General features: G+C 52.1%; 8 protein-coding genes across 8 annotated transcripts; 2 read left to right on the top strand and 6 right to left on the bottom strand.

Moving 5' to 3' along the window:
• Positions 1–113: 113 nt before the first annotated feature.
• On the top strand, positions 114–3076 carry N7515_000918 (uncharacterized protein; the record flags this gene model as incomplete). Its single annotated transcript, XM_056661662.1, has 4 exons — positions 114–655; positions 711–2478; positions 2529–2975; positions 3038–3076. 4 exons carry the CDS (start codon positions 114–116, stop codon positions 3074–3076), a joined length of 2796 nt encoding a protein of 931 aa, XP_056526828.1.
• A 151-nt stretch (positions 3077–3227) lies between these two features.
• On the top strand, positions 3228–3627 carry N7515_000917 (uncharacterized protein; the record flags this gene model as incomplete). The annotated part of the gene is made up of 2 exons (XM_056661661.1): positions 3228–3258; positions 3317–3627. 2 exons carry the CDS (start codon positions 3228–3230, stop codon positions 3625–3627), a joined length of 342 nt encoding a protein of 113 aa, XP_056526827.1.
• Positions 3628–3796: 169 nt separating this feature from the next.
• N7515_000916 (sterol desaturase family protein) lies at positions 3797–4840 on the bottom strand (the record flags this gene model as incomplete). The annotated part of the gene is made up of 1 exon (XM_056661660.1): positions 3797–4840. The coding sequence occupies one exon, from the start codon at positions 4838–4840 to the stop codon at positions 3797–3799; it is 1044 nt and encodes a 347-aa protein (XP_056526826.1).
• An 893-nt stretch (positions 4841–5733) lies between these two features.
• On the bottom strand, positions 5734–7209 carry N7515_000915 (SEC14 family lipid-binding protein; the record flags this gene model as incomplete). The annotated part of the gene is made up of 4 exons (XM_056661659.1): positions 5734–6222; positions 6271–6645; positions 6727–6868; positions 6947–7209. The coding sequence occupies 4 exons, from the start codon at positions 7207–7209 to the stop codon at positions 5734–5736; spliced, it is 1269 nt and encodes a 422-aa protein (XP_056526825.1).
• Positions 7210–7711: 502 nt separating this feature from the next.
• Positions 7712–10566, bottom strand: N7515_000914 (putative transcription factor (Snd1/p100); the record flags this gene model as incomplete). Its single annotated transcript, XM_056661658.1, has 2 exons — positions 7712–10231; positions 10429–10566. The coding sequence occupies 2 exons, from the start codon at positions 10564–10566 to the stop codon at positions 7712–7714; spliced, it is 2658 nt and encodes an 885-aa protein (XP_056526824.1).
• Positions 10567–10971: 405 nt separating this feature from the next.
• On the bottom strand, positions 10972–12013 carry sod1 (superoxide dismutase SOD1; the record flags this gene model as incomplete). The annotated part of the gene is made up of 5 exons (XM_056661657.1): positions 10972–10994; positions 11048–11144; positions 11209–11360; positions 11422–11601; positions 12001–12013. 5 exons carry the CDS (start codon positions 12011–12013, stop codon positions 10972–10974), a joined length of 465 nt encoding a protein of 154 aa, XP_056526823.1.
• An 806-nt stretch (positions 12014–12819) lies between these two features.
• Positions 12820–13975, bottom strand: N7515_000912 (sedoheptulose-7-phosphate:D-glyceraldehyde-3-phosphate transaldolase TAL1; the record flags this gene model as incomplete). Its single annotated transcript, XM_056661656.1, has 4 exons — positions 12820–13440; positions 13501–13784; positions 13850–13861; positions 13918–13975. 4 exons carry the CDS (start codon positions 13973–13975, stop codon positions 12820–12822), a joined length of 975 nt encoding a protein of 324 aa, XP_056526822.1.
• A 717-nt stretch (positions 13976–14692) lies between these two features.
• Positions 14693–22497, bottom strand: N7515_000911 (Beige/BEACH domain protein; the record flags this gene model as incomplete). The annotated part of the gene is made up of 6 exons (XM_056661655.1): positions 14693–14722; positions 14775–15152; positions 15210–19024; positions 19082–19532; positions 19584–19945; positions 20007–22497. The coding sequence occupies 6 exons, from the start codon at positions 22495–22497 to the stop codon at positions 14693–14695; spliced, it is 7527 nt and encodes a 2508-aa protein (XP_056526821.1).
• Positions 22498–23470: the final 973 nt, after the last annotated feature.

The raw sequence follows: 23470 nt of genomic DNA, 5'->3' as shown, positions 1-23470 counted from the left end.
AGTTATGGGGGAGCTATCACCGCCCGCCAAGTTTGTGACAACATCCATTCTACGCCATCACTCTCCCAACCCCCCCCCCCTCTTCAATGCCCCAATAAGAGCCATTCGTCAAAATGCGGCTCCAGGCGGCCCTTTTTCTCGCATGCCTATCGCCCGCGGCAGCCATCTACCCCGATGAAATCAACCACGTCGACTTCCACCACGCCCTCCTCGGTGCCCCCTCCGCCGACTCGACCTTTTTCCTCAAGCCATCACCCTCCTCAAATGCCTCCCTCCTCTATACCTTATCGGACAAGCTGATTGTGGGCGCTGTGAACCCCCGCGACGGTGCGCTGGTATGGCGCCAGAACGTCTCGCGGTCGGCGAACTCCCCTGCGAATGCCGGACTCTTGCGCGGACTGGATGGCAACGATGCCCTTGTTGGTGCTGCAGGTAGCTATATTTCATCCTGGAGCGCCCAGGACGGCAAGTTGGGCTGGGAAAACTGGGTCTCTGGGGGTGTGGTCGCCGATCTGGAGCTGTTGGAGCTTGAGGATGCTACCGCGTCCTCTGGACTACGCGATACAGTTGCTGTGATCAACAGCGAGGGAACTGGAATCGTGAAGCGCCTGAATGGTAACAATGGAAGGACTGTGTGGGAATACAAGGACGCCAGGTTTGTTTCAGGATTACCAAGTGGAAGTCTCAAAGCTGACGGATTGGTCTCTTAGTGGTGACGTTCCGTTCCAAGTCTCGTCCTCGTCCACGGAGATCTTCTATGTTTCACTTCAATCGGCTTTGCTGAAAGGGTTCAAGATCAAGGTCACTGCCTTGGATCCATTGAGCGGCCAAGTGACTCGCCAACAGATTCTGAACTCCGAGGCCGATGTGGGTACTCCGGAGTCCGTCATCTACGTGGGCGCCAATTCGGCCTCCCCCATCATCGTCTGGACCGACAAAGCCCAAAAAACGCTGAAGGTCAATGTTATTGGCACCAAGGAGGTCACCTCTATCGCCATCGACAATACGTCCGGATCCGATATTCGGCAGATCACGGTTCACGCTCCCCACAAGCTTAACGCTCTGCCCCATTTCTTGGTCCACTATGCGACTGAGACTGGAGCCTGGGCTGAGGTCTGCCACGTGGATTTGATGTCCGGCAAGGTGACCAAGGTTTACCAGCTGCCTTACCTTCCCGGGCAATCGGCAGTCGCGGCCAGTGTTATTGATGCGAATGTCTATTTCACTCGAATCACCGATTCGGAAGCTCTTGTTGTCTCCTCCGCCTCTCATGGGATTTTGGGACGATGGGATCTGCAGAAGCCTTCTTCTGATAGCGCCCTTCACTCGGTTTCCGAGGTGGTCGCCAAAGGAAAGTCCGTGGCTGTTAGGTCAGCACTTTTCCGGAAGCACGGAGATTGGCAATTAATCCGAAACGGCCAGGTCGAGTGGACTCGTCATGAGGGTCTGATTGATGCTGTCGCAGCTACCTGGGCGGAGTCTGCTGTCCAAGAGGATCTGGCTCACGAGCTGGAGGTTGAGGGCCATGAGACCGTGATTGGCGCATACCTTCATCGGGTTAAGCGTCATGCTCGGGACTTGCAATACCTGCCTGACTGGCTGAAGGACCTTCCTAAGCGCATCCTGAGCAGTATTTTGACCGATGAAGTGTCTAACCTGGACAGCTTTGGAGTGGCCAAACCAGTTCTTGTCGCCACTAAGAACGGTCGTGTGTACGCCTTGGATACCGGCAACCACGGTGCCGTTTCATGGGGCATTCAGGCAGTAGAGACGTCAAACTGGGCAGTAAAGGCTATCTTGGCTTCGCCAGGCGCCGCCACTATCTACTCCGACGACGGAAGCTCCGTGACCGTGGATGTCTCGACAGGAGAAATCATCGCCCGTGTTGAACCCTCGAGCAGCAAACTCCTCGCAATTGCTGTCCTTGGGGCCCAGGATGGAAGTAAGCTGGCTACGGTTGGTGTCAACGCAGATGGTTCCCCGGCCACTTCATTTGCCGATGAAGATGGATTTTTGGTAACCACGAGCGCCGATGGACGAGTCCTCGGCTGGATTGCAAAGGACAACAAGATCCCTGTCTGGGAGTTTGTTCCTCCCTCCGGAGAGAAGCTCGTCAAGGCGACCGCTCGCCCTGCCCATGATCCCGTTGCCTCTATCGGCAAAGTGCTCGGAAACCGCTCGGTCCTGTATAAGTACTTGAACCCTAACATGGCCCTGGTGACCGCAGTGAACGAGGAGACCCACACCGCCAGCTTCTACCTGTTGGATGGAGTTTCAGGCAAGGTCCTGCACGCAACCACTCAAGCCGGCGTGGATTCCACGCAGCCCATCGCTTCCGCGATGTCCGAGAACTGGTTCGCCTACTCATTCTTTGGCGATGTCAGCGGCCGCGAGTCCTCCGCCAAGGGATACCAGCTGGTCATCTCCGAGCTCTACGAATCCCCCTCCCCAACGACCGTGGTCCTCTCGACTCCGCCAGTAACTACACCAGCACTGCTGCCCTCCCGCTGCCCCACGTTGTCTCCCAGGCCTTCATGATCCCCGAGCCCATCTCCCACATGGCCGTCACCCAAACTCGCCAGGGCATCACTACCCGCCTGCTCCTCTGCACTCTTCCCTCCTCCAACTCCATAGTCGGCATCCCCCGTCCCGTCCTGGACCCCCGTCGACCTGTCGACCGTGACCCCACCGCCGCGGAGGCTGAAGAAGGCCTGTTCCGCTATGCGCCTTACCTCGACTTTGACGGCAAATGGTACCTCTCGCACACCCGCGATGTTGCGGGCATCAAGGATGTGCTTTCAAGTCCTACTTTGTTGGAAAGTACTAGTCTTATTTTCGCCTATGGAAGCGATATTTTCGGCACCCGCGCTACGCCCAGCCAGGCATTTGATATCCTCGGCAAGAACTTCTCGAAGCTCCAGCTTGTTCTCACTGTAGTAGCACTGGGAGCAGGTGTCGCTGTTTTGGCTCCAATGGTAATACTCCCTACTTCATATTTGATCTGTCGTGAATTTGCTAACATCTTTTTTACCTCTAGACCCGGAGGAAGCAGGTTAATGCTTTGTGGAAGATTTGAGACTTGCCCACGTGGCTCATATACCATATGTCATAGGAATCTGCTTTAGACTGTAATACATATTCAGGTGTTCACTGGTTCCTTCCTCGTGTAGCATCCATGGTTTCCTCACTTTCGCCTGCAAAAGTCGGGGAGCCCTTGCCTCAAATGCATGTCAGGGGCAAATTCACGTGACCATCAGGGTCTATATAAACCCCCTCTGTCCCCCCAAACTTCCTCTTCTTTTCTTTTCTTCTTCAGCTCTCTTTGCCTATTGGCTTAGATCAAGTGTAGTATCTGTTCTTTTCAGTTTAATCTCTGAAAGTTTCCGTCTTGGAAACACTTTGATTATTCCTATTTTTGGTCCCCGCGACTTGGCCTCTGCGCTTGCGCATGCCTCGTTGCACTGTGTCATCGGGCTTACACTGCCCCCGATTGACGCGACTTTTTCATCAACTGTTCGGCTTGTCCGGGCACTTGGAGAAGAAGCATTCTTTACCTCTCGCACAACTCTTCCCTTTGCTTCGAAAGCGTTGTACCTATATTGGAAACGCGTTCTGCTGATGTCTTGATATTGCGTCCAGTCAAAGTACGCCTGCATGACGACTAGTAGAGATTAGGTATGGGTCATAACATTCCATTCAGTTATAGACATGTCCAAAGCATTTAACGTGGTATCAACGATATAAACAAGAAAAAGAACGACGCAATAACACACCATATATCCAACACTTTTCCAAATCACCACCACAAAGGGAACGGCACCTGATTCTCATAATCAATATTGTTCTCGGTACTCTCATACCTCTCAGCACAAGTGCCAAAAACCCGATCCCAAAGCCTGGTCTGCTTCCCATAATTATGACTCTTCTTCCACCCTTTCCGATGATGCAAATCATGATCCTCAACCACCAACTCCGCCTTAAACAACCTCAACGCCCAACTCAACGTCGAAGGCGGCGTCGCATGAACCCTAAGCCCACTATGACCCGCCAGCTCCGCAAACATAACATACTGGTGACAAATCCACCACTCATAGAACCCCATCGGCAAGCCCATAAACCGCATCGAGTAATACGTCATCAGCGGCACGCCCAGGATATCAAAGAACTCCTGCTCGGAGTCCGCATACAGCGTCAAGAGCGGATTCGGATGTTTAGTGAGGTGGTGGGTACGATGGTACTTCCACAAGACGCCGACATCGTGCATGGCGCGATGGTACCAGTAGAACCAGAAGTCGAGGATGATGCCATAAAGCCCGATTTCCAGCGGCAGCCAGGCGAAGGACATGGTGGCCGGTGTTTGGGATGCGCGGTAGGCGATGAAGACTGTGAACATGGGCCGGAAGGTGGAGGTCGAGATTAGGGAGCGGGCGACTTTTCCAACGCCGACGTCTGGCACACCGTCGCGTGCGTGCTTGTCGCCGTCCAGGAAGCCGTAGACGTGGCCTAGACGGCGGAGAGCGTAGAGCTCGTGGATGGCGATGCCCTTGAAGGCGAATGCGTATAGGATGAAGGCTGCGAATGCGCTGAGGTTGCGCCCCGTCAGCTGCACGTAGGCTTGGTGGATGATGAGCGGGATGACGGCGTGCGCGATGACCCAGCGGTGCATGGACCAGTCTGGAACGTGGGGGACGGCGTCTTCTTTTGCGTGTACGGGGATGTCGGTGTTCAGGTGTTCCGGGTAGATGTTGAGGACTTCGAAGAGCCAGTGGAAGGGTCCCCACTCTGTGCGGGCTTGGGTCCGCCAGGTGGACTTCATTGAGTCCTTTGGGTTGCGGTCCATTGTTGCTTCATGTATGGGTTTTTTGCTGCCAATCTCCGTGGAGGGGTGTAGTAGATTTTGCATGGTCTCCATGACTGGGGGGGTCGATGGGGTGGGTTTATATTATTGGGGCTTGTCGATCACTACCCCCAATCGTTCGGCGATTGGTGGTGGCTAGAGCATGTGAAGAATACCCACTTCTTCTACCGGCACCGCACTCCGCAAAAACGCGAGCCTCGGGCTTTTTTTATTCGGGGATGACGTTAAGCCTAGCCTATCCTTGTCTCTTTTCCCCAACATGGTTGTTTTAGCGCGGTCGTTAGCGCTTGGCCTGATTCTGTTGTCCTGGCGGGGGATCTGTCATGTTTGTGTCGGACTCATTCGGGGGATGATGGCAATCATGGCATCATAATACGGCCATAGTTCATGGCCTTGAACAACTTTTGAATCCAGACTTGATTCGGTTGATCTGCAGCGTATCCGTATACTGTTTATACGTTGGCCACATGGTCGAGTCATGTGAATTCCTTGCCCTCATCTCCAATTGGTCAACTTACTTCCGAACAATGTTCTCGATGTTTCGTAGGAACTATTTCGTACTTGATGTACATCGTCGACTCATACATATGATTCATTATCAGATCTTCAAAGATGATCTATTCTATCTTAGGAACGAGGATTCGGTCAAGTCATGGAAGGTCTAGACGTTGGGATTATTTATCAAATGTCCAAATCGGGTAACCAGTACGTCTTTCGGATTTTCATAGCCAACCAGGCACCTGCCAAAACGAAGAGATAGAAGAAATGCAAAAGCCTCGGTATTGAAATCTGCACTATCTTTCGCTAAATCGCATGTGGCTAATATGTATGTTCACCAAATATCCTGCTGCCTTCTATCAAATACACTCTAATATCTATGCAGCAACAGTATTCGTCGCCTCGTCAACAGCAAGCTGGTGAACCTTGTCAGCCACATTGTCAACAAGCGTCTCGCTGTCCTCCTTCTCTGCATCACCAGCAGACCCATTTAAAGCCTGCGTCTTAGGCACAGCAATAGTCTCCCTGCGCTCCTTCCCATCCACAGTGCCCAGCACACTGAGATGATCACCCTCGAACAACACAGGACCCTTGAGCAATTCCTTGCGCGTCTGGCCGTCAGCAAGCGGCTGCTCCAGACCACTGAGTAGTTCACGACTGGGCTCATCGAGGTTCGGCATATCGCCCCACTGCCACTCGAGCTGGCCGCCGTACTGCTTGGGAATGCTAGTAGGCTCCATGAAGGAGGTGAGAGTTGGGCCGACCTCAGCAGCGGAGAGGATAAAGATCTTGGATGTAGTGCCTGGGTCGAACCAGCGCTTGATCCAACCCCAGACTGTAGGGAAGAACGAAGGGGCTCCGATAATCTGGTCTCGAGGTTAGTTCTGGCAGGATTCTTTCGGGGGTCAACTTACGAAGATCCGATCCAGTGTCTCCGGGTAATGAGCCGTAGCCAACACACTGGCATCCTGCATGTGGGTCTTCAAATTCCAGAATTGTTTCAGTCCCACACCGCTGACATCGACGATATTCGTCGAGGTCACAATGGGGGTTTCTGGGTTCGGACGCTGCAGCGCCGAGCAGAGTGGCATCACGAACCGGAGGAGGTTCTCGTACAGGGCGAAGAGGTTCAGCAGGCGCGCGGGGACGGTGGATGACTTGTGGGTTTCGGGGATGCCGGTGGTCATGGTGGCATTGTAAGCGGCGATGGCCTTGTTATCCAGGTGGCGGATCTCGAAGACATAGACGGGGATTCCGCGGCGATCACGACGGCCTGTCCATTGAGGGTACTGTAGAGTTCCAGGATCTGGTTAGCCCCAGATCTGTATAAACCACCATTCCAATCACCCGGATGGATAATGTAGACGCACCATCCGTCGAGCAGCCTCGTATGAGTCCACACTGATATTCTCGTATAGCGCCTCAATGGCATTATCTTTCCTCCAGTCTTCCGTATCCTTGAATTGAGCCCAAGCAGGCTCCGTCTCAAACCTGCGAGCTCGTAGGAATCGCCTGACGAAAGCAATGAATCAGCAAATGGTTCGGTCGAGAATCTGGTACCACGCGGAGCGGCGCGGAGACGTTACATACAATAAAGTCGCGTCATCATGGCTGGCGGGCTTTGCCTCCACACCATCCGCTTGTTGCACGGCAGGAGTGTAGTATCCTCGCTCGGCGCACAGCGCCTTGAATTCCTGCAGCTTCTCCTCCTGCTCCGGGGTTAGGTGGTGCAGATGTCCGGCGAGCCATGCGGTGCCGGCGGCTTGTGAGGCGGAGACGGTGGGATCGTTTCGGGGAGTGGAATCGGCTTGCGCCTCTTGGGGCTCCTGTGGTGTTTTGCTACCCCAGAACATGGTGAGCTCTTATGTACTTATATTTTGTGTAGAGGAGAGATCGGCGTTAGGATAATCTTGGTGGTGGCGGAGAGGAAGAGGCGGTGAATTAAGTCTGACAGTTTACTTTCGTCGAAGTCCCGGGATCGGCGTCCTGGGCTCGATTTGTGATGGATGAACTTTATTTTGGTAGACAGAATGAGAGGCGTATTTAGGGCTTCTTGTTCCTGTGAGTAGAGACTTTGACCTGATCATCTATCAAAGTACTGCCGAGACGCAGATCCACCAAAGCTAATCGGCGGGGATCAACCAGTTGCCACAAATGACGAGCATTGGAGGTGACAGATCTCAGGGGTTGAGGTCGAATTAACCCTGCTACTACACGCTCGACAATGTGGAAAACCACAATATGCAATACACAGTTTATGATGGTATCACTGGATGATAAACCCCAGGGTCAAACTCAACAATATCTGTACAGATAGCCCTCCTAAAGCCTAAGAATTCAAATAAATACAGGAAATTAGTCCTCGGTAAGATCACCGTACTCCCAGATACCCCGGCGCTCGGCCTTAGCCTCGTCCTCGAGTGTCCGCAAGGTGGCCAGGGTATCGACGGAGGCACGCTCCCAAGCCTTCAGCTTGCGGGGCACCATAGCCAGACCCTCTTGGATGATGTCGGCATTGATGCTGTTGTCCAGGTTTTTGGAAACAGTGGGGTCGAGAAGAGTGACGTGAAGGGTACCGTCCTGGTCAACGTGGTCAACGTTTGCGACGAGCTGGCGGTCGAAGGTCTGATCGCCGATGAACCCAACGGCATCCTCGAGGTAGTCCTCGGAGGTTGGGAACTGTAGGAGAGAGAGGACTGCATCAACGGCCTGGGGGCGGAGGGTCTGGCCGGAGAACTGAGGCTGGGTGAGAGGGCGAAGTGCCTTCCATGGCTGGGTCTCGGAGTTGCCGTAGTCGACGTAGACAACCTCGGCCTGTTCCTTCTCGCGGTCGTTCCGGCGGATCTTGGCGCGGTACCAGGCGCCGTCTTCAGTGAATTTGGCGGCAACCCAGTCGCCGGCCTTGGGTGGGCCGGGCAGCGGGGTATCGTTTGCCTTGTTCAAGTGGAATGAGCGGAAAGCGCTCATCAATTCGGTGAGTGCGTTGGTACCAGTGCCAATCTGTTGCAGCTTGAGTTTGGCAGAAGCAGGGTCGATGTAGGTGACCATCACGTCGCGGTAATCCTTGCGACGCTGTGCGGGAGCGGCATCGCTCTCAGCGCCGGTGGTGTTTGCGGCCTCGGCCTCTTCAGCCTCTGCAGCCTCCTTAGTAGGGTCCCAATCGTGCCACAGCCCCTTGCGGCTTTCCTTGGCGCGCTGTTCAGCAGCGAAGTACTCCGTGGCGTGACCAGACTGCTCAGCCGAGTATGCGTGGACGGTGGCCAGACCCTCCTCCAGAAGGACCTTGGTGAAGTTCTCCTTGTTGACGTAGAGGCTGCCGATGAAACCACCAACCTTGTCAATGGTCTCGACGTCAATCTCAACATCACGCTGCATGCAGCGGCGGTTGGCGAGATCGTGAGCCTCCTGACCGAAAGGCTCACCAGCGTCGCTGGGTCCGCGGGCAGAGCGAGGGCAACGGATACCGGAAAGAACGAGAGTTAATTTGGCGTTCTCGCGGGGGATAAGGACAGTGAAGCGAGAGCCAGACTTGACAAAGTCTACAACGGCCGGGACACGCTTTTGGCGCTGCAGGACACCAAGCTCCAGCTTGGCCTTTTGGACACTCTCCGAGTAATCGACAATTTGCTTCGCCTTGGGAGGCTTAGCAGACCACATTCCACGGCCTTCCTTCTGGGCGTCGGCCTCAGCAGCGAGCAGCGCATCGTAATCGGGGGATCGGTCGGTGTCATCCATACGGTGGCGAATCACAGAGGAGTAACCGGCTTGCACAAGGGCCACGGCAATGTTGGTACCGTTTTGGACAACAGTAGCGACCTCGCGCTCTTCGTATCCCTCGGTGGCGGGCTTCTTGCCGTTCACGGTGACCATAACATGCTTGGCGATCACGCGCTTGCGCAGGTACTCCTTAGCGTCAGCGGCAAACGGAGCCTGCTTGGGGTCAGAGGGCTTAGGTTGACGAATGCTAGCAAGGCTGATCTTCTTCTCCTGGCCGGCCTTGTTCCGGATGAAAAGGGTATCAGCGTTCAAAACACGGGTGACAAGGTAGTCCACAGCGGCGGCACCGGCAGTGGTGGAACCAGTGTGGCTAACCCACAGTCCCTTGCGATCATTCTTGGCTGTGAGTTCTGCCTGGCGGAGAAGGGCCATGTCGGGACCCAAAAGGGTGGAGTGGTGGTCCTGGCAGCGGGCCAGACCAGCCTCAAGGAGGAATCGTGCAATGTTGCCATTGGGGTGGAGGACAGTGGCAACAATCTGGCCCTGCGGTGTAACACCGAGCAGGGAAACCTTAACCTTGCGCTGCAAGAGCCGTGACTCGACGAACTCCTGTGCTTCATCACCGAATGGCTCAGCTGCCGTCTCTTTGCCATCAGCGGTTGTGCGCTTGGCAGACGGAGCCCGGACACCAGCAATGGCAACAACAGTCTGAAGGTGTTCCTGCGGCTTGAGTAACAAACGCAGGATAATACGGTCGCCGTTGAGGACCTTCTCGATGATGCCCTCCAGTTGCTGGCCCAAGTTGCGCTTGACCAGATCCCGGGCACCAGTCAATTCGTAGGTAGTCTCGATCTCGCCTTTGTTGCCACCAGCCCAGGTTCCCTTGCCTTCCTCCCGAGCGAGGGACTCCAATGCCCGCAGGCGTTCCAAGAGCGCAATGGTCTCTTCAGACTCATCTGACCGCTTGCCGGCTTCTTCACGAACCCGTGTCCAACCCTCCTGCACACTGATATCGGGCAATGATGCGTCGAATCCGGGCAGCTTGATGATACCGTAGTCACGCTTGGCACCGGTGGGGATAGTGTATACAACGTGGAACTGGACGACTTTGCCGACAAGGAGCTCACGGAGGAATTCGCGGGATTGGAAGGCGTAGGCCTATAATTGGATATTTAGATCAGCCCTTGTACTTCCTTTGTCTGGTGATTTGTTTGATCATCGGTATTTCCTCCAATGCAACATGTAGTTCATGTGATCCAAACTGCGGATTGGGAAATAGAAGTCCACATGGGAGTGACGCCGAGATATTTGTTTGTGGAGCTCGCACATGCGAATAACCCTGCCAATGCACATACCTCATCACCATCTCTCCTTAATCTCGGAGCAGAGACATAAGCCAAGCTTAAGACGCGTTCTTGTGACGGATTGGTGACATGCGACAGCACCACGGTGTCGCCGGACAGGACGGACTTAACCCGTGCTTCGAAAGGCATGCTGAATGGAAGCACTAGTTACCACACACTCAATAAAGATGAGATTGGTAACACCAAGAACAAAAAGTAACACAATTAAGAAAGAAAAGAGGTTGAGGAGAATAAGGAGAATGTCCTGAGGGGAAACGTGGCCGGTGTCTAGTTAGTTAGGTGTTTACTTGTGGGGGAAAGCGGTCAGTGCCAAGTGGTCGAGCCGAGCTTCTACTCCGTACACCGGGAAAGTCTACGAAGCGAATATCGAAGCCATACGCAGGTATCCGCTGATCATGGCACATATCAGAAACATGTCGGTCTGTTGGTCAAAAAATGGCATTCATTCATGTATCCTATTTAGGAGTTACCCTATACTTTTGCTCCACCGATTACGGTTGAGATCCAAGTTCCAAAAGGGGTAGAGGGACGCATTTATGCGGCAATACCAATGACACCTGATATCTTCGATTAGCATTCGTCTCCGCTACAGCACATCACATGGACTTACCGCAAGCAGGGCGGGCACCGGCGTTACCGGTCTTCTTGGACTCCTCGGTGTTTCCGCGGCCAAGATCATCAGTACCGGCGTGGACGACAAGAGTGCGCTAAACATGTATGTTAGCAACTTATGTCGGCAAAGCTAAGCATCTGATATCAAGATAAACTTACGCCGAGAACGGACTCAGCACCGATCAGCTTGACAAGGTTGTCCTGCTTGGAGCCAGTGGCGTTGCCCTCAGAATCGGTCTTGAAGTTACCAAGGTCACCGACGTGACGCTCGGAGTCAGTGGGAGCACCGTGGGTCTTGCCGAAGGGGTTGACTATGAAGGATCAGTCTTCTAAGCTCCTTCCTATGATATCCGACATATCAATATAACATACAGTGAGGGCCAGCGGAGGTGCAGCCGTTGGTGTTGTCACCGAACTGGTGGACGTGGAAACCACGCTCAGCGTTGGCATCGTTGCCGGTGATGTTCCAGGAGATGGTGGTAGGGGCGTTCTCGTCAGCCTGCTCGAAGGTGACGGTGCCGGCGACCTTAGCGTCACCACGGAGAACAGCAACTGCACAGCAAGAAAAAGTGGTCAATGAAGAGTTCTAGAAGACATATCGAAGCTTTCTCCCAAAATAGCACGCCCTGAATCCCCAAGCTCCCGGATACCGATCTCAGCCGCAGTCATGGCCGGTGCCACACTGGCCCGAGATCAGAATCCCACTGGAGCTTCCAGCAAGTGGACAGCTTCCCCCTTGTCCCAGGGGCATTGACAAATGTCAAGGGAAGCAGTGGAGAGCTGGCAGGAGGATGCAAGCCGATAGGCTGGGAATTGAGTCCAGAATCACAAGGTGCTCAAATGTGCTCACACCCAAGGTCCCCTTGCCACGGGAGATCGTGGGGAAGCTGGAGCTGGATCTGAAGCTTATGGGTGGCCCTACAGAGGAACCAACGATGGAGATTTACTTACCAGCCTTAACCATTTTGATTATAGATGTTATAGATTGGAAATTGAAGAAAGGGAGTATTGTTAGAGAAGAGGAGAGGAAGAGGGCGGACGAAGATAATAAGCGGGATGATGTCGACGTGACTCTATGTTACAAGCTAAGTACTAGGTACATGTATTACAGTATAAAATTAGCAATTCGTGCGAGTACCCAGTACCTGATACGAGAATAAAACATCCCCCACCTTCCGAAGTGGGCATACATTCGGAACGAGGGGACAAATGACATAACAGAACACCGCAATTTTCATTTTGATACCTCTTCGGGTCGTGCTATATTTTACTAGCGCCGTTCCTACCGCTGATACTCCTGGTGAAGTGTTTGTATGCTCTTCCATATACTTCTACCCCTCACGAGGATTGATCCACTCACAGTTCACTTTCTACTGTACCACAAGAGACGTCTGGTGTGAGGTGCAACTCATATATGTAGTTGCACATTGTGTTGCCTCAAGCATCGGAGTCTATTTTACCTGTCAACCTCGGGTAACAATGTGTGTCCCATGGCATTTATGTTCGGCTCCTCGTGAAGTGACACCATACTGGCAAATCCTTCTAGCTTAGTAGGTGCGGGGTCATGTGAATAAGCCGACCCGGCCAGATTCCGCGGTTTGCATAGCCCCATCAGATAATCTATTCCCTACGAAAATACCGAAACAAAAGAAAACACAACATTGATATCAGAATAAGTTCATCAATTCATATCTGCCGTCCAAATTTTGGTGACGACGCATTTACAAAGAAAATAAAAATTTTGAACAATTAACAAGACCAAGACCTCGCTTAAGCCTGAATCTTTTGGGCAAGAAGCTGCTTGAGGGTGATGGCATCAGCAGCGAACTTGGAGATACCCTCACGGAGCTTCTCAACGGCCATAGCCTCCTCGTTGAAGTCGAAGCGGAAGTCAGCCTCGTTGTTGAGGTACTCGCGCTTCTGGATCTCGAGGTTGGAGGCACCGGCGGGGTTAAGCTTCTGGGGAACGGGCTCGGTGGAGTTGTAGAGGTCCTCAAGGAGGTTGGGGGAGATGGTCAGGTAGTCACAGCCAGCGAGCTCGGTGATCTCGCCGACGTTACGGAAAGAAGCACCCATGACGATAGTCTGGTAGCCGAACTTCTTGTAGTAGTTGTAGATGTCCTGGACGGACTTGACACCGGGGTCCTCCTGGGCGGTGTAGTCGCGCTTGTGGGCGGCCTTGAACCAGTCAAGAATGCGGCCAACGAAGGGAGAGATGAGGTAGGCACCGGCCTCGGCAGCAGCAATAGCCTGAACCAGGGAGAACATGAGGGTCAGGTTGCAGTTGATGCCGTGCTGGGACTGGAGGATGTGAGCGGCCTTGATGCCCTCGTAGGTGGAGGCAATCTTGATCAGGACGCGGTCCTTGGAGATACCGTTGTCGGCGTACAGCTAAGTGGCAATTGTCAGCTCGTGGCTTCGAGGAGTCGTTCCGGGACATTCTAAACATACCTTGATGATCTGCAGAGCCTTGTCGACGGAAGCCTGGGTATCGAAGGACAGCTTGGCGTCAACCTCGGTGGAGACCTTGCCGGGAATGATGTTGAGGATCTCCTTTCCGAACTGGACGAGGAGACGGTCGAGAGTGGCCTCAACCTGCTCATCGAGGGTCTTGCCGTTCTGCTTGCCGTAGGCAACGGCAGTGTCGATGAGAGCGGCGTACTCAGGCTTCTTGGAAGCGGCCAAAATCAAGGAGGGGTTGGTGGTGGCATCTTGGGGCTTGTACTTGCCAATAGCTGCGTGCTAGGTTAGCGACGAATTCAATGTTGCGACTAATGCTGTGTGAAGCTGGAATACATACTGGCAAAGTCACCTAGAATTATCGCGTTAGCATATTTCCGTAAGTTGGGGAGCTTGATGATAGCTTACCAGAGTCGCAAACGACAACGGTGCCGGTGGCCTTGAGCTGTTCGAGAGAAGAAGACATTTTTTTGAATTTAGACAATAAGATTGGAATGTCAATAGAGAATGGATGAAGAAGAGGAAGAAGAGTGGCGGGCGGCGCGGTATTTAGAAGGAGGGGTGGTGTCATAGACCAGTTTACGAGATCATTTGCCAGGTACATGTGTTTACTATGACAGTGCCATAGTTAAGGTAAGTACCTGGCCTGTGCCCCATTTTCCTGGAATTGGTGGGGCAAATGACGCTGCGCGCTGGAATTTAAAAGTTGGTTTGTCGCAGGTACGTGTCTTTTTCTTCTATGTCATTCGATCTTTTGCTTCTTTCTTTACTGTTCTTTTCTCAATTGCGCCTCATTAGAGACATTTCAACATGAATAATCCAATTCATTGACTTCTATTCTACCCTTTCAAATTGGGTATGCTATGTAGTAGAATCTCAAATCCGGCGCAGTGTGCTCCGAATTTCCCCCAACCGGAGTATGGTAGACCGGACAACACGGCCCACTACTGTAGCGGTTAATGCAATGCTCACCGGGGGTCCCGGTTAAATATCGACTGAGGGAACACGTGCTCTCTCATTATTTTCGCTAACTATGGACGCTAATACTCGATGCGATAGCCTGAATTGCACTCACAAATGCCACTGCAGATCTATCACAGGCTTCAATGCATGGCTTTTGAATCTGAATTTTGAAAATGAAGGTAGTAGGGTGAAAGGGGAGGTGAAAATGGTGGTGAGAAGTTCAGCGGCGCTGGATGCAGTTCCATTCATACTATGACCATGTTAGCCTCGTCGATTGCACATAACATGAGACCCGGACTTACCACTCGACCGGCCTCATCCCCAGTATAGACCACATGGGGGAGAGCCAAGATGCAGCTGATGCCGGCACTGATGTTGGCACCATTGTCACGACTACTGTCGGTATGATGTAGTTGTCGGATCAATTCCAACTCGAAACGGCCGCCGCGAAGGCACTTGCTCCAGATGTTGACCATGCCACGAGAATGACCTGTAAGCACCAGTTCGCGTTCGAGCCATTCGTTCTGTACACCCTCGTAAAAGACACAGGATAAGACGTGGTCGTCACTCGAGTCGCAAACCTGTTGGTCCACCAACACGGCTCCGTTGAGGGTGTACAATGTCAAGCGACTACCGCGGCAGACCATAATGTCCCCGGAAACATCGTTGATTCGAGCACACTAGTTAATACATTAGTCAAAAAATGAAAGCATCCAAGATAAGCAAGGGAAACATACATCGACCGCACCGTCGGCGGGAAGGGCGCGCACGAAGGATCGCCGATTGAGATCCCATAACATGATCTGTCCGTCATTGGAGGCGGATAATAAAGTACTGAAGGAACGTGACACGGCCAGCACAGTGACTGGCGCTCGATGGCCAAATAGCGACCCAATGGGTTGCAGATCAACCGATTTGGATGTTGCAGTGACTGTCCATACCGAGATAGTGCAGTCCGTGCCACAGGTAACCAGCGTACGGGAATCTGCAAAGCTAGCATGAGACAATTGGCCGACGTGTAGGTGCTCAAAGTGGCCCAGGAGTTTGCGCGTGTCGACGGAGTAGAATCGAACACTGCCATCAAAGAATCCCCATTCCATGTAGTGGTCATAAGTCGGTGGCACATTGAGCCTCAGAGCTGCCGTACACAATAGACGGTCGTTTTTCATCGATAGTGTTGCCACCCGCTCTTCAATATCAAGCAGAGACAACGGCATTTGCGTCAAGGATTCTGCAAGAGTATCAAGACGTGGTATGCGATGACGTTGATCCTCTCTCTGGACATGCGCTCTTTGGAAGATCTGGTGAGGTGTTTGCCCAAAATTGTGAATGATACCGATGGTGGCCAGCCGTTCCATCGGGTCATCGATGGCATCCAAGTCTTTGGCACCTTTGTATGAGAGGTGGTGGAAGACATTGACAGATTCTACAGCTGCTTCACCCTTTTGCTTGTTGCCGAAGACCAGATCAATCCAGTGATGCAGGTTCTCCGACACGTAGGGACTCTCGAGAGCCTCCCGATGTTTCGCGATGAATATTTTGGGGTCTCCCTTGGCCCAAGGTGGTAACTCAACAGAGTCAATAGCTGTGGTCATGTTTTGAAGAAGACCAAAGTCGTAATGGTTGGAATTCACAAGGAACTCCGGAAGATAGAAGAACTCGGGGATAAGTTCCCGAACATCAGTCATGTTGCCCCGAGATGCTGACTCCCAGGCCTTCCGTATGGAATAGAAGAGACGATCGGCATGATCGAAGGAGCCACCCTGCAGTAGAAGATAGGATTTGACGAATGGTTGCAGACGAATGAGGTAGGAGCTAACAATCATGGCGGAGGAGTAGTGCGTTCCATAATGGAAAGGAGGTGAATTATCATCGCCCATCTCGGCGAAAGCATTGTAGCGCTCACGGAAGCCAATCTCTCGATCAATCGTTTGGCAACCCATCGGTTTGGACAGGTCTCGGAATGTAGCAGGGTTGTTAAGATCTAGTTCCTCGCTTGTGTAGTCTGCCAAAACCCACGGAAAGACTGGATACTGAGTCAAGTCGTTGAACGTACGTCCGGCAAAGGTGTTGATCAACATCAAGTAATGGAAGTTGGAGATTTCGCCCTTCACCCATTTCCGCGTTGCTGGGTTTGCAGGAAGATGGCCGAACACACTAGCAAACTTGGACCCGAGGGACTGTGGTGCATCATCTTGACTGCGAAGGGTTTCAAATCGCCAGACGTCTTCTGGTCGAGAATGCCCAGTACTTCCAGTGACTTGTGGTGCTCTGGTAGCTAGTTGGTTGCACAAGTCGTCTCGAGCTCGGGCGGACAGTAAAGTCAACAAGTAGCTTGTACCATCCGTGAAGAATATTTCCAGAGCGACGTCGCGGAACAAAAAGCGGCGCTTGGAAACACTAACCAAGTCAGACCATTTCCAACTCCTTGTCTCATGCTCCTGCGAGCGGTGATCATTGGATTCACGGCCAGAGATCATGCGCACGTAAGGATCTCGCTCCTCGTTGGGAGCTTGCCAGACGTTTACAATTTCGCCGTCTGCTCTTTGGAAGAAATTGTCCAGGATGTAAACGCAGTCCTTGCCGAGAATCAAGATGCCCTCCACTGCTTCGAGGCCAATTATTCGAGACAGGTTGCATACATTTTGAACCTGATCGCCACGTTGCAGAGATCGCATCACCTTTCGATTCCTATCTTCATAGTCCTCAAGCTCGACCTTAGGATCGTCAATCATCTCAAAGTTGTCTTCTAGAATGCTCCGACTGCCGGCATCGCCACTTGGCGATTCGCCGCCGGTATTTTCGGGGTCTGCAGCGAGAGAACGGGGTGCAGTCAAACTCTCGGCTTCGGAAAGGGCTCGTATCCGAGTGTCGAATTTGACTGCTGGAGGCTCTGAGGCTTTACGCTTAGGCTGATAGTCTTGTCGATCTCCCGACTCATCGGGAACCAGACGTAGTCGCATGCGGCTACGACCTTCTGTTTGGTCCAGCCACCACCTCCTCTCCTTTCCATCTGAGAGAAGACCACCCGGACGACGCAAGTCTAGTAATAGATTGGAGAAGGCCGACCACATGAATGTAGCGCTATCCTGATGATCTTGTATGAATCTTTGGGACTTCAAGAACTCGGAAGCTGCGATGTTAGAAATCCAATGTGGCAGCGTAGCATGGTGCTTCCGCGTCACGTCTTCATCGAATTTCTCGATCTGTGCCCACTGTCTCAATTTGTCTTTCCGTTTCGAGACACGAGATCTTACTGAGTCCTCGATGTTTGCGTTTTCTTCATGAACGAAGGCGTCCCACAACCGAGAGAAAACCCCGAAAAACAATGCGTCTAGATCGTCCCGTTGATCATCGATCCACTCAAGGAAAGCTTCGTCATCCATTCCCGAAAGGGCATCGAAGCCGTCAGCTAATCGACGCTGGAGAGAGACAGAGCCATGACTGAGAAGTGTTGTAATCCCATCTGGCGCCTGTACCAGAATGATTCTCCACAACCGGGTGGCAGCCGAGCGGACATCCTCATTCGTGCTGATTAGCTTGGTATACAGCAGGTAGAATAGAAGATGTAGGTGTCTGGTTTGGGTTTCGGCAGCCGACAGAAGAACCACCTGCCAATAATTCAGACGAATAAGCAACGACACTGTCTCCGTGTCGTCTGCTTCTGACAAATGAAACAATACGACTTTGTACAAAGTTGACCGAATAGTTGCGGTAGACTGGCTACACAACCGAATGCTTTTGAGCCGAGATATGTCCGGGCGCTGGAGATACTCCAAGATCGTGCCAATAAACTCGAGGGTGGATGATGCGCCATTTATAAACCAGCCTTCATAAACTGCCTCCGTCAAGTGTGTCGCAAAGCGCCCAAGATTCGTAAGTATTCGGGGCTCATGAAGTAGACCGGATCGGACTAAAGGCAAATCTTGCAATGCTGAAAGCACACAGCCAAACACCCAAGAGTTAAAATAGGCTTGATGTTCTGAGAAGCCGGGTGGAGTCTTTAAGTAAAGACCAAGGCCTGTAAAGTCTTTGCGGCCCAATAATTGGTCCTCGAAAACAGCCAATACCAGCCTGAAGATCGCTTTGACAAGGGGATGATCTGAGGCAGATTTATGTCCAACAAATGTTGGGTTCATGAAACGACGAATCCGTGCCGAGGAGGGCTGATTCTTGGACTTATCGGAAGAAACTAGAACAAACGATGAACCTCGTCTTAAAGTACCTGTGCTCTCTTCAGCACCGCCAGATGAGTTGACCGTAGTGGTCCGCAAAACTGTCGAGGCATTGGCAGTACTTGAGCGGGGCCGTATCACGAGGTTGCTATCATCGAAGCTGATCCCGCTGTGCCGGAAGCCTACTTCAGTATTGGGATCAACTGGATCAGCACCGACAACGATGGGGTAAAGCACAGAAAGTAGCTCTTGCACGTAGGTAGAGTGTGTAGTGAATTCTTGGAAGCTTGGGGATCTGGCACGCGCTTCTCCTAAGAATTGGACAACCGAGTATATGAGCGCAGAGCCATTTATACTCTGGTCTGGTGGAGCGCCGTCTATCAGAACAAAAAAGTGTTAGCTAAAAACCAGGATGGTAACTGCTGCAAACCTACCAGCGAGCTTGAGAGAGTTCATTCGGGGCTTGTAGGATTTGAATGCAAGCTCCTCCAAAGAGCCTAGTGGGGTTTCCTGACCTTCAGTTGCCACTACTGAATTCCGCATCCCGCTCTTCAGCATGTTGAGAATCACCGGCAGCATATCAGGGAAGACGACCTTTACATCGCCGTCGGCCAAGAATATGCTGAGCAGCCCGGGCAGGTCAAGAGCTTTGTTGAGGTCCAAGGAAGCATGGTCAACACCGAACAACATGCAAAAGCAGATAGGCCACAAGGCAGGGATATTCCACCATCTTTTCAGGCGATATTCCAAGATGATGTAACCGCCGCTCTTCTCTGCGAATTTCTTACTGTACCCGGCTCCATGGACCACTACCAAACGGGCCAATATCTTGGTTGCAAGGACCACAATCTCGGGCTCATCCTCGCACATGAGATAGAGGAGCCACTGCATAGATGGTTAAACAAATAACAGGATGAACAAGAATGATGGACATACCTTATTCGTGACAGCTTTGGCAAATTTCTTCAATGGCGTAGGGTCGCCGGGATCGCACAACACAGAGGCATACAACCGCAACAATTCACCACCCAAAGTAGCGCCGGTGACATACTTGCTTTCCGAGTTTGAAGATGCAGGTCGAGCTGATGCGGCCAAGTACCGTAAGCTCTTCTTTTTTTGGAGGTTGGCGGGAACTTTCGGCTTATGGAGTGTATACGTGATGGACAAAGCTAAAGAGCGAAGAAGGTCGGCCGACGGACTGCTCTCCATCAACGAGCGGAATGCCAACAGGCAAGGCCGGAGAGATTCTTCGATCAATTCACCACCCTTGAGAGTTTCCAGTAACCTTTTGCTGACACCTGGTATGGTTAGCTCGACTACTAAGTATGGGTGTGTTATGGAAGAAGGAAATATACTCACGCATACGGCCAAGTCGTCTAGCGTTGAATCGACGGTAGTTGCTGTCGGTGGCAAAGGTGCGGAATTGAGAGTAGTATAGCTCGAGCACCTGCAATTCTCCGAGTCGCCAGACGTCCATGTCAACAAGCAGAACACGATAGGCGAGCGGGTTTGTGATGATAGAATTATTGGGCTTCTCAAAGTCGTATCCAACAAATGCGAGAGTCAAACGTAGCAAATCAAGCATCAAGGATGCCAACTCCAGGGGATCTGAGCTAACCACGGGAATTTTGATACCAGTTGGAGAATTGCCCATATAGAACCCAAGCTTCTCTCGCAACAAGGCGGCAAGGATACCATAGCCGTTCTCTCTTTCCATGGCTTCGCTGTTCCTCCAGTTATCCTTGACTGCTTCATAGAGAGCCTCCACGGCCATGCGAGTGCTGTCAGCGGTGCTTGCTGCTTTGATCAAGCTGAGATGGACCGCGGCGCAGCCACCAATGCACCAACTGGCATCATCCATGGCTCTGGGTACAGCAACGACAGGATCACCCGTCAGAATACCGACTCCTTGGGGTTGTGTCAAGCCGTCATTAATGGCCGGCGTAGCGCCATTGACAGCGATAGCGTTACCGCCCGCTTTCGTCAGCTGTTGCAAGCTTTTTGCTGCTTGCCGTGAGAGACATTTGACCAATTGCGATTCATCGACATTGTTGCTATCATCGTCGTCAAGCACAGCGACAGAAGAAACATTGATCAGAATCGAGCTCTCACGAATCAATGTACTCGCTCGTCTCCGGATGGCAGTTACAATGTCCGAGGCTTCCTCCTTGCCGGGGTGAAGATGTTCATTTCGCAGGTTGAGAGTCGCAGAGGCTTTGTATGTCTGGAAAGAACCCAAGCAGTCCTGGAAGTTCCCATAATATCGCGGCCCAAGGTTGTAGAACACGGCTACCATGTCGTCGCTGTAAGCCTCGTCAAAGAGTATTCCATTTGCAAGAGACCACCTAGAAGTGGATACGCCTTTTCCGAGTCGCATTGCTAAGTCCTGAGGGGTGCCAAAGAAGGCCTGAATGCGAGGCGGCTTGTTTGGATGATGAGTTGTAGGAACAGACGGGTATTCAATCTTCAGCTGTTCAACGAATTCGCCGTCTATAAACAGAGATGCGCGAGAAGAAGACATCGGCTTTGGTCTCTTTTGCACGACACAAATATGATACCAGCGCTTCGACTGGAATTTCGCCGCCTTGAACCGAACACTGGGCCGAGCACCTCGGATTGAAGTTTGGAGAATGAAATTTCGGGTGTCTTTTTCGAGGTAGGCAAGAATGAAACACGTCTGACTTGCATCGAAGGCTCCAAAGATAGTGGTGTGCGTTCTAGAATCGAACTCGTCGAAGCGGGCCCAGACAGCCAGAGTGTATCCAGAAGAATTGATAGGAGGAAAGGGCCTAGCAAGTGTTGAAAACTCGACAGAACAATACCCATGCCGGGACATATCGAATTGTATTGACGGGGGCTCTTTAGAGGACTTAAGAGCAGATAACAGGACCTTTAAGACTTGTGGGTTTTCATGCGCTCCGCGGTATAATGCAACGGCATCCTCCAAGTTACTCATACCCTGAACGCTGAGAGACTGAGCCAGGTTTTGATAGATTGCGTTTTCACTGTCAGTCCGTACGCCATCGAACAAGAGGGGTAGAATTGATGTGAGCATATCGGTGGCATGCAAGGCTACGACGTTCCTCCGAGACTGCGAGGCCAATTGGCAGAGGCATGCGGGCAAGGCCAGGCGTAAGATGTCATACCCTGACGAGAAAGAGGAGTGGATCAACCACACGCGAATGAATGGCCCGAGTAGTTCTGGCACTTCCACCGTCTCGGCGGATCCAATGCAATGGTCCACGGCATCTTCGACCTCTCGCGTGGACAGTGAGTCCTTATTCTGGGCAAATTTTGTGTTGAGGGTTACAAAAATACCCGAGACTGTCTCTTGACATAGAGCTGCGGCCAAAATGGCGCCGTAAAGATGATGTGCGTCACCCTCGTTCGTGTCTATCTTCTTGACCAGCGCGGTCAAAATCCGCTCCAGTGCAGAAATGCCCCCTCCGACTATCTTGCGGGCAAAATACCGCTTGTTTCCAAATTGTTCTTTCAGAGCCTCTGCCAACACACCGAGCACATCTTTGAAGATATCCAGCAGGCCTTTCCGTTCCTCCTTGGATGTATGCGAAGGATCGTAGAGCTCGGCTATTCGTTCCGCGAGTGTCAGCAGGGTTTGAAAGCCCTGAAGATATCGAAATGCGTCTTTGGCAGTATGCGGGCGTGCATCATCTATGAAGGTGTGGCGGAGGCGGAGAAGAGATTCGGTCGTCGACTGGGCTTGTGACAGAGTGATCGCGGTGCCTGCACTAACGCTCTTCAGCTGGTCAATTGCTGGGGCTAGCTCCTCAGCCAATCGGTCGGTCGATCCGGAGGGGGAGGGAGGGTGGAGGGCAGCTGGCGGAGCCATAGCCAAATCTTATCCACGTCCACTCCGACGGCGATTGACCATCAGAGACCGTGAATGTTCAGAATCGGGTAATACGGCCTGCATTGGTATGTGACAGTGCCAGTGCCAAGGTTAGTGGGATGAGGAGCTCAAAATTGGCGACAGTCGTCATCAACAACAAGCCTCATGCCAGAGACTCAGCCACCGCTGTAATTCGCTATCGAAGGAGGGGAAAGATAGATATCAGGTGACTGAACGATTTGGGGGGCTGGACACAGCCTCGTCAAGCCTCTGTATTAGTTACAGCCTTAAAACGGTAATTTACGAGCGATCAATCGATTCAATTGATAGGGGATGATAAGCGCGATAAGACGCAGCTTTGAGCAATAATGTGGAGAACCTTGGAACAGGCATCAGATACAGGTGATCCAATGATATGACATGCTGCTCTGCCGATTAGGTGATAGAGTGTAGTACCCAATAATGGCACGCTCATGCAGACAAGGGGGAAACCTAACAAATAAGTGAGTCACCCGACATAACCCTGGAAGCACGCGACGTCCGAGGATGAGTTGCCTTGGAGGATTTGGGCCGTGCGAGAGTGATGCCATAGGTGAGACTGCCAGGTACCCGGAAGGATGACCTTCTGCACCACCTGGAAGTACTTTCTGCACATCTTGTTTGTGGCCGGGAGATATTCAAACAACTTAAAATTCACTTCATATGATAATTATGCCTAATATAACATGTGCTCTATGACCAGTCTTGGAAAGTCCCCAAGATTGGAGGAGTCTTACACAGGAACGTCCTCTGACTTTCAAGGTTCCCGAGACATGAAATTACCATACCATACGGTATCAGTTACCCCATTCTCAGTCAGTTCTCCACTCGATCGACATCGACAGGTCATCCGCCCGCGTAACCGTATGTAATCGCCCGCTTGCATCATCAATCCCCGTTCTCCTCCCTAGATAAGCCTCAGCTGCTGCCCTTC

The sequence above is a fragment of the Penicillium bovifimosum genome (assembly GCF_028826915.1).
Source record: "Penicillium bovifimosum strain IBT 22155 chromosome Unknown utg000001l_segment0_segment0, whole genome shotgun sequence".
Taxonomy (NCBI): domain Eukaryota; kingdom Fungi; phylum Ascomycota; class Eurotiomycetes; order Eurotiales; family Aspergillaceae; genus Penicillium; species Penicillium bovifimosum.
This window is presented reverse-complemented; position numbering and strand designations above follow the sequence as displayed.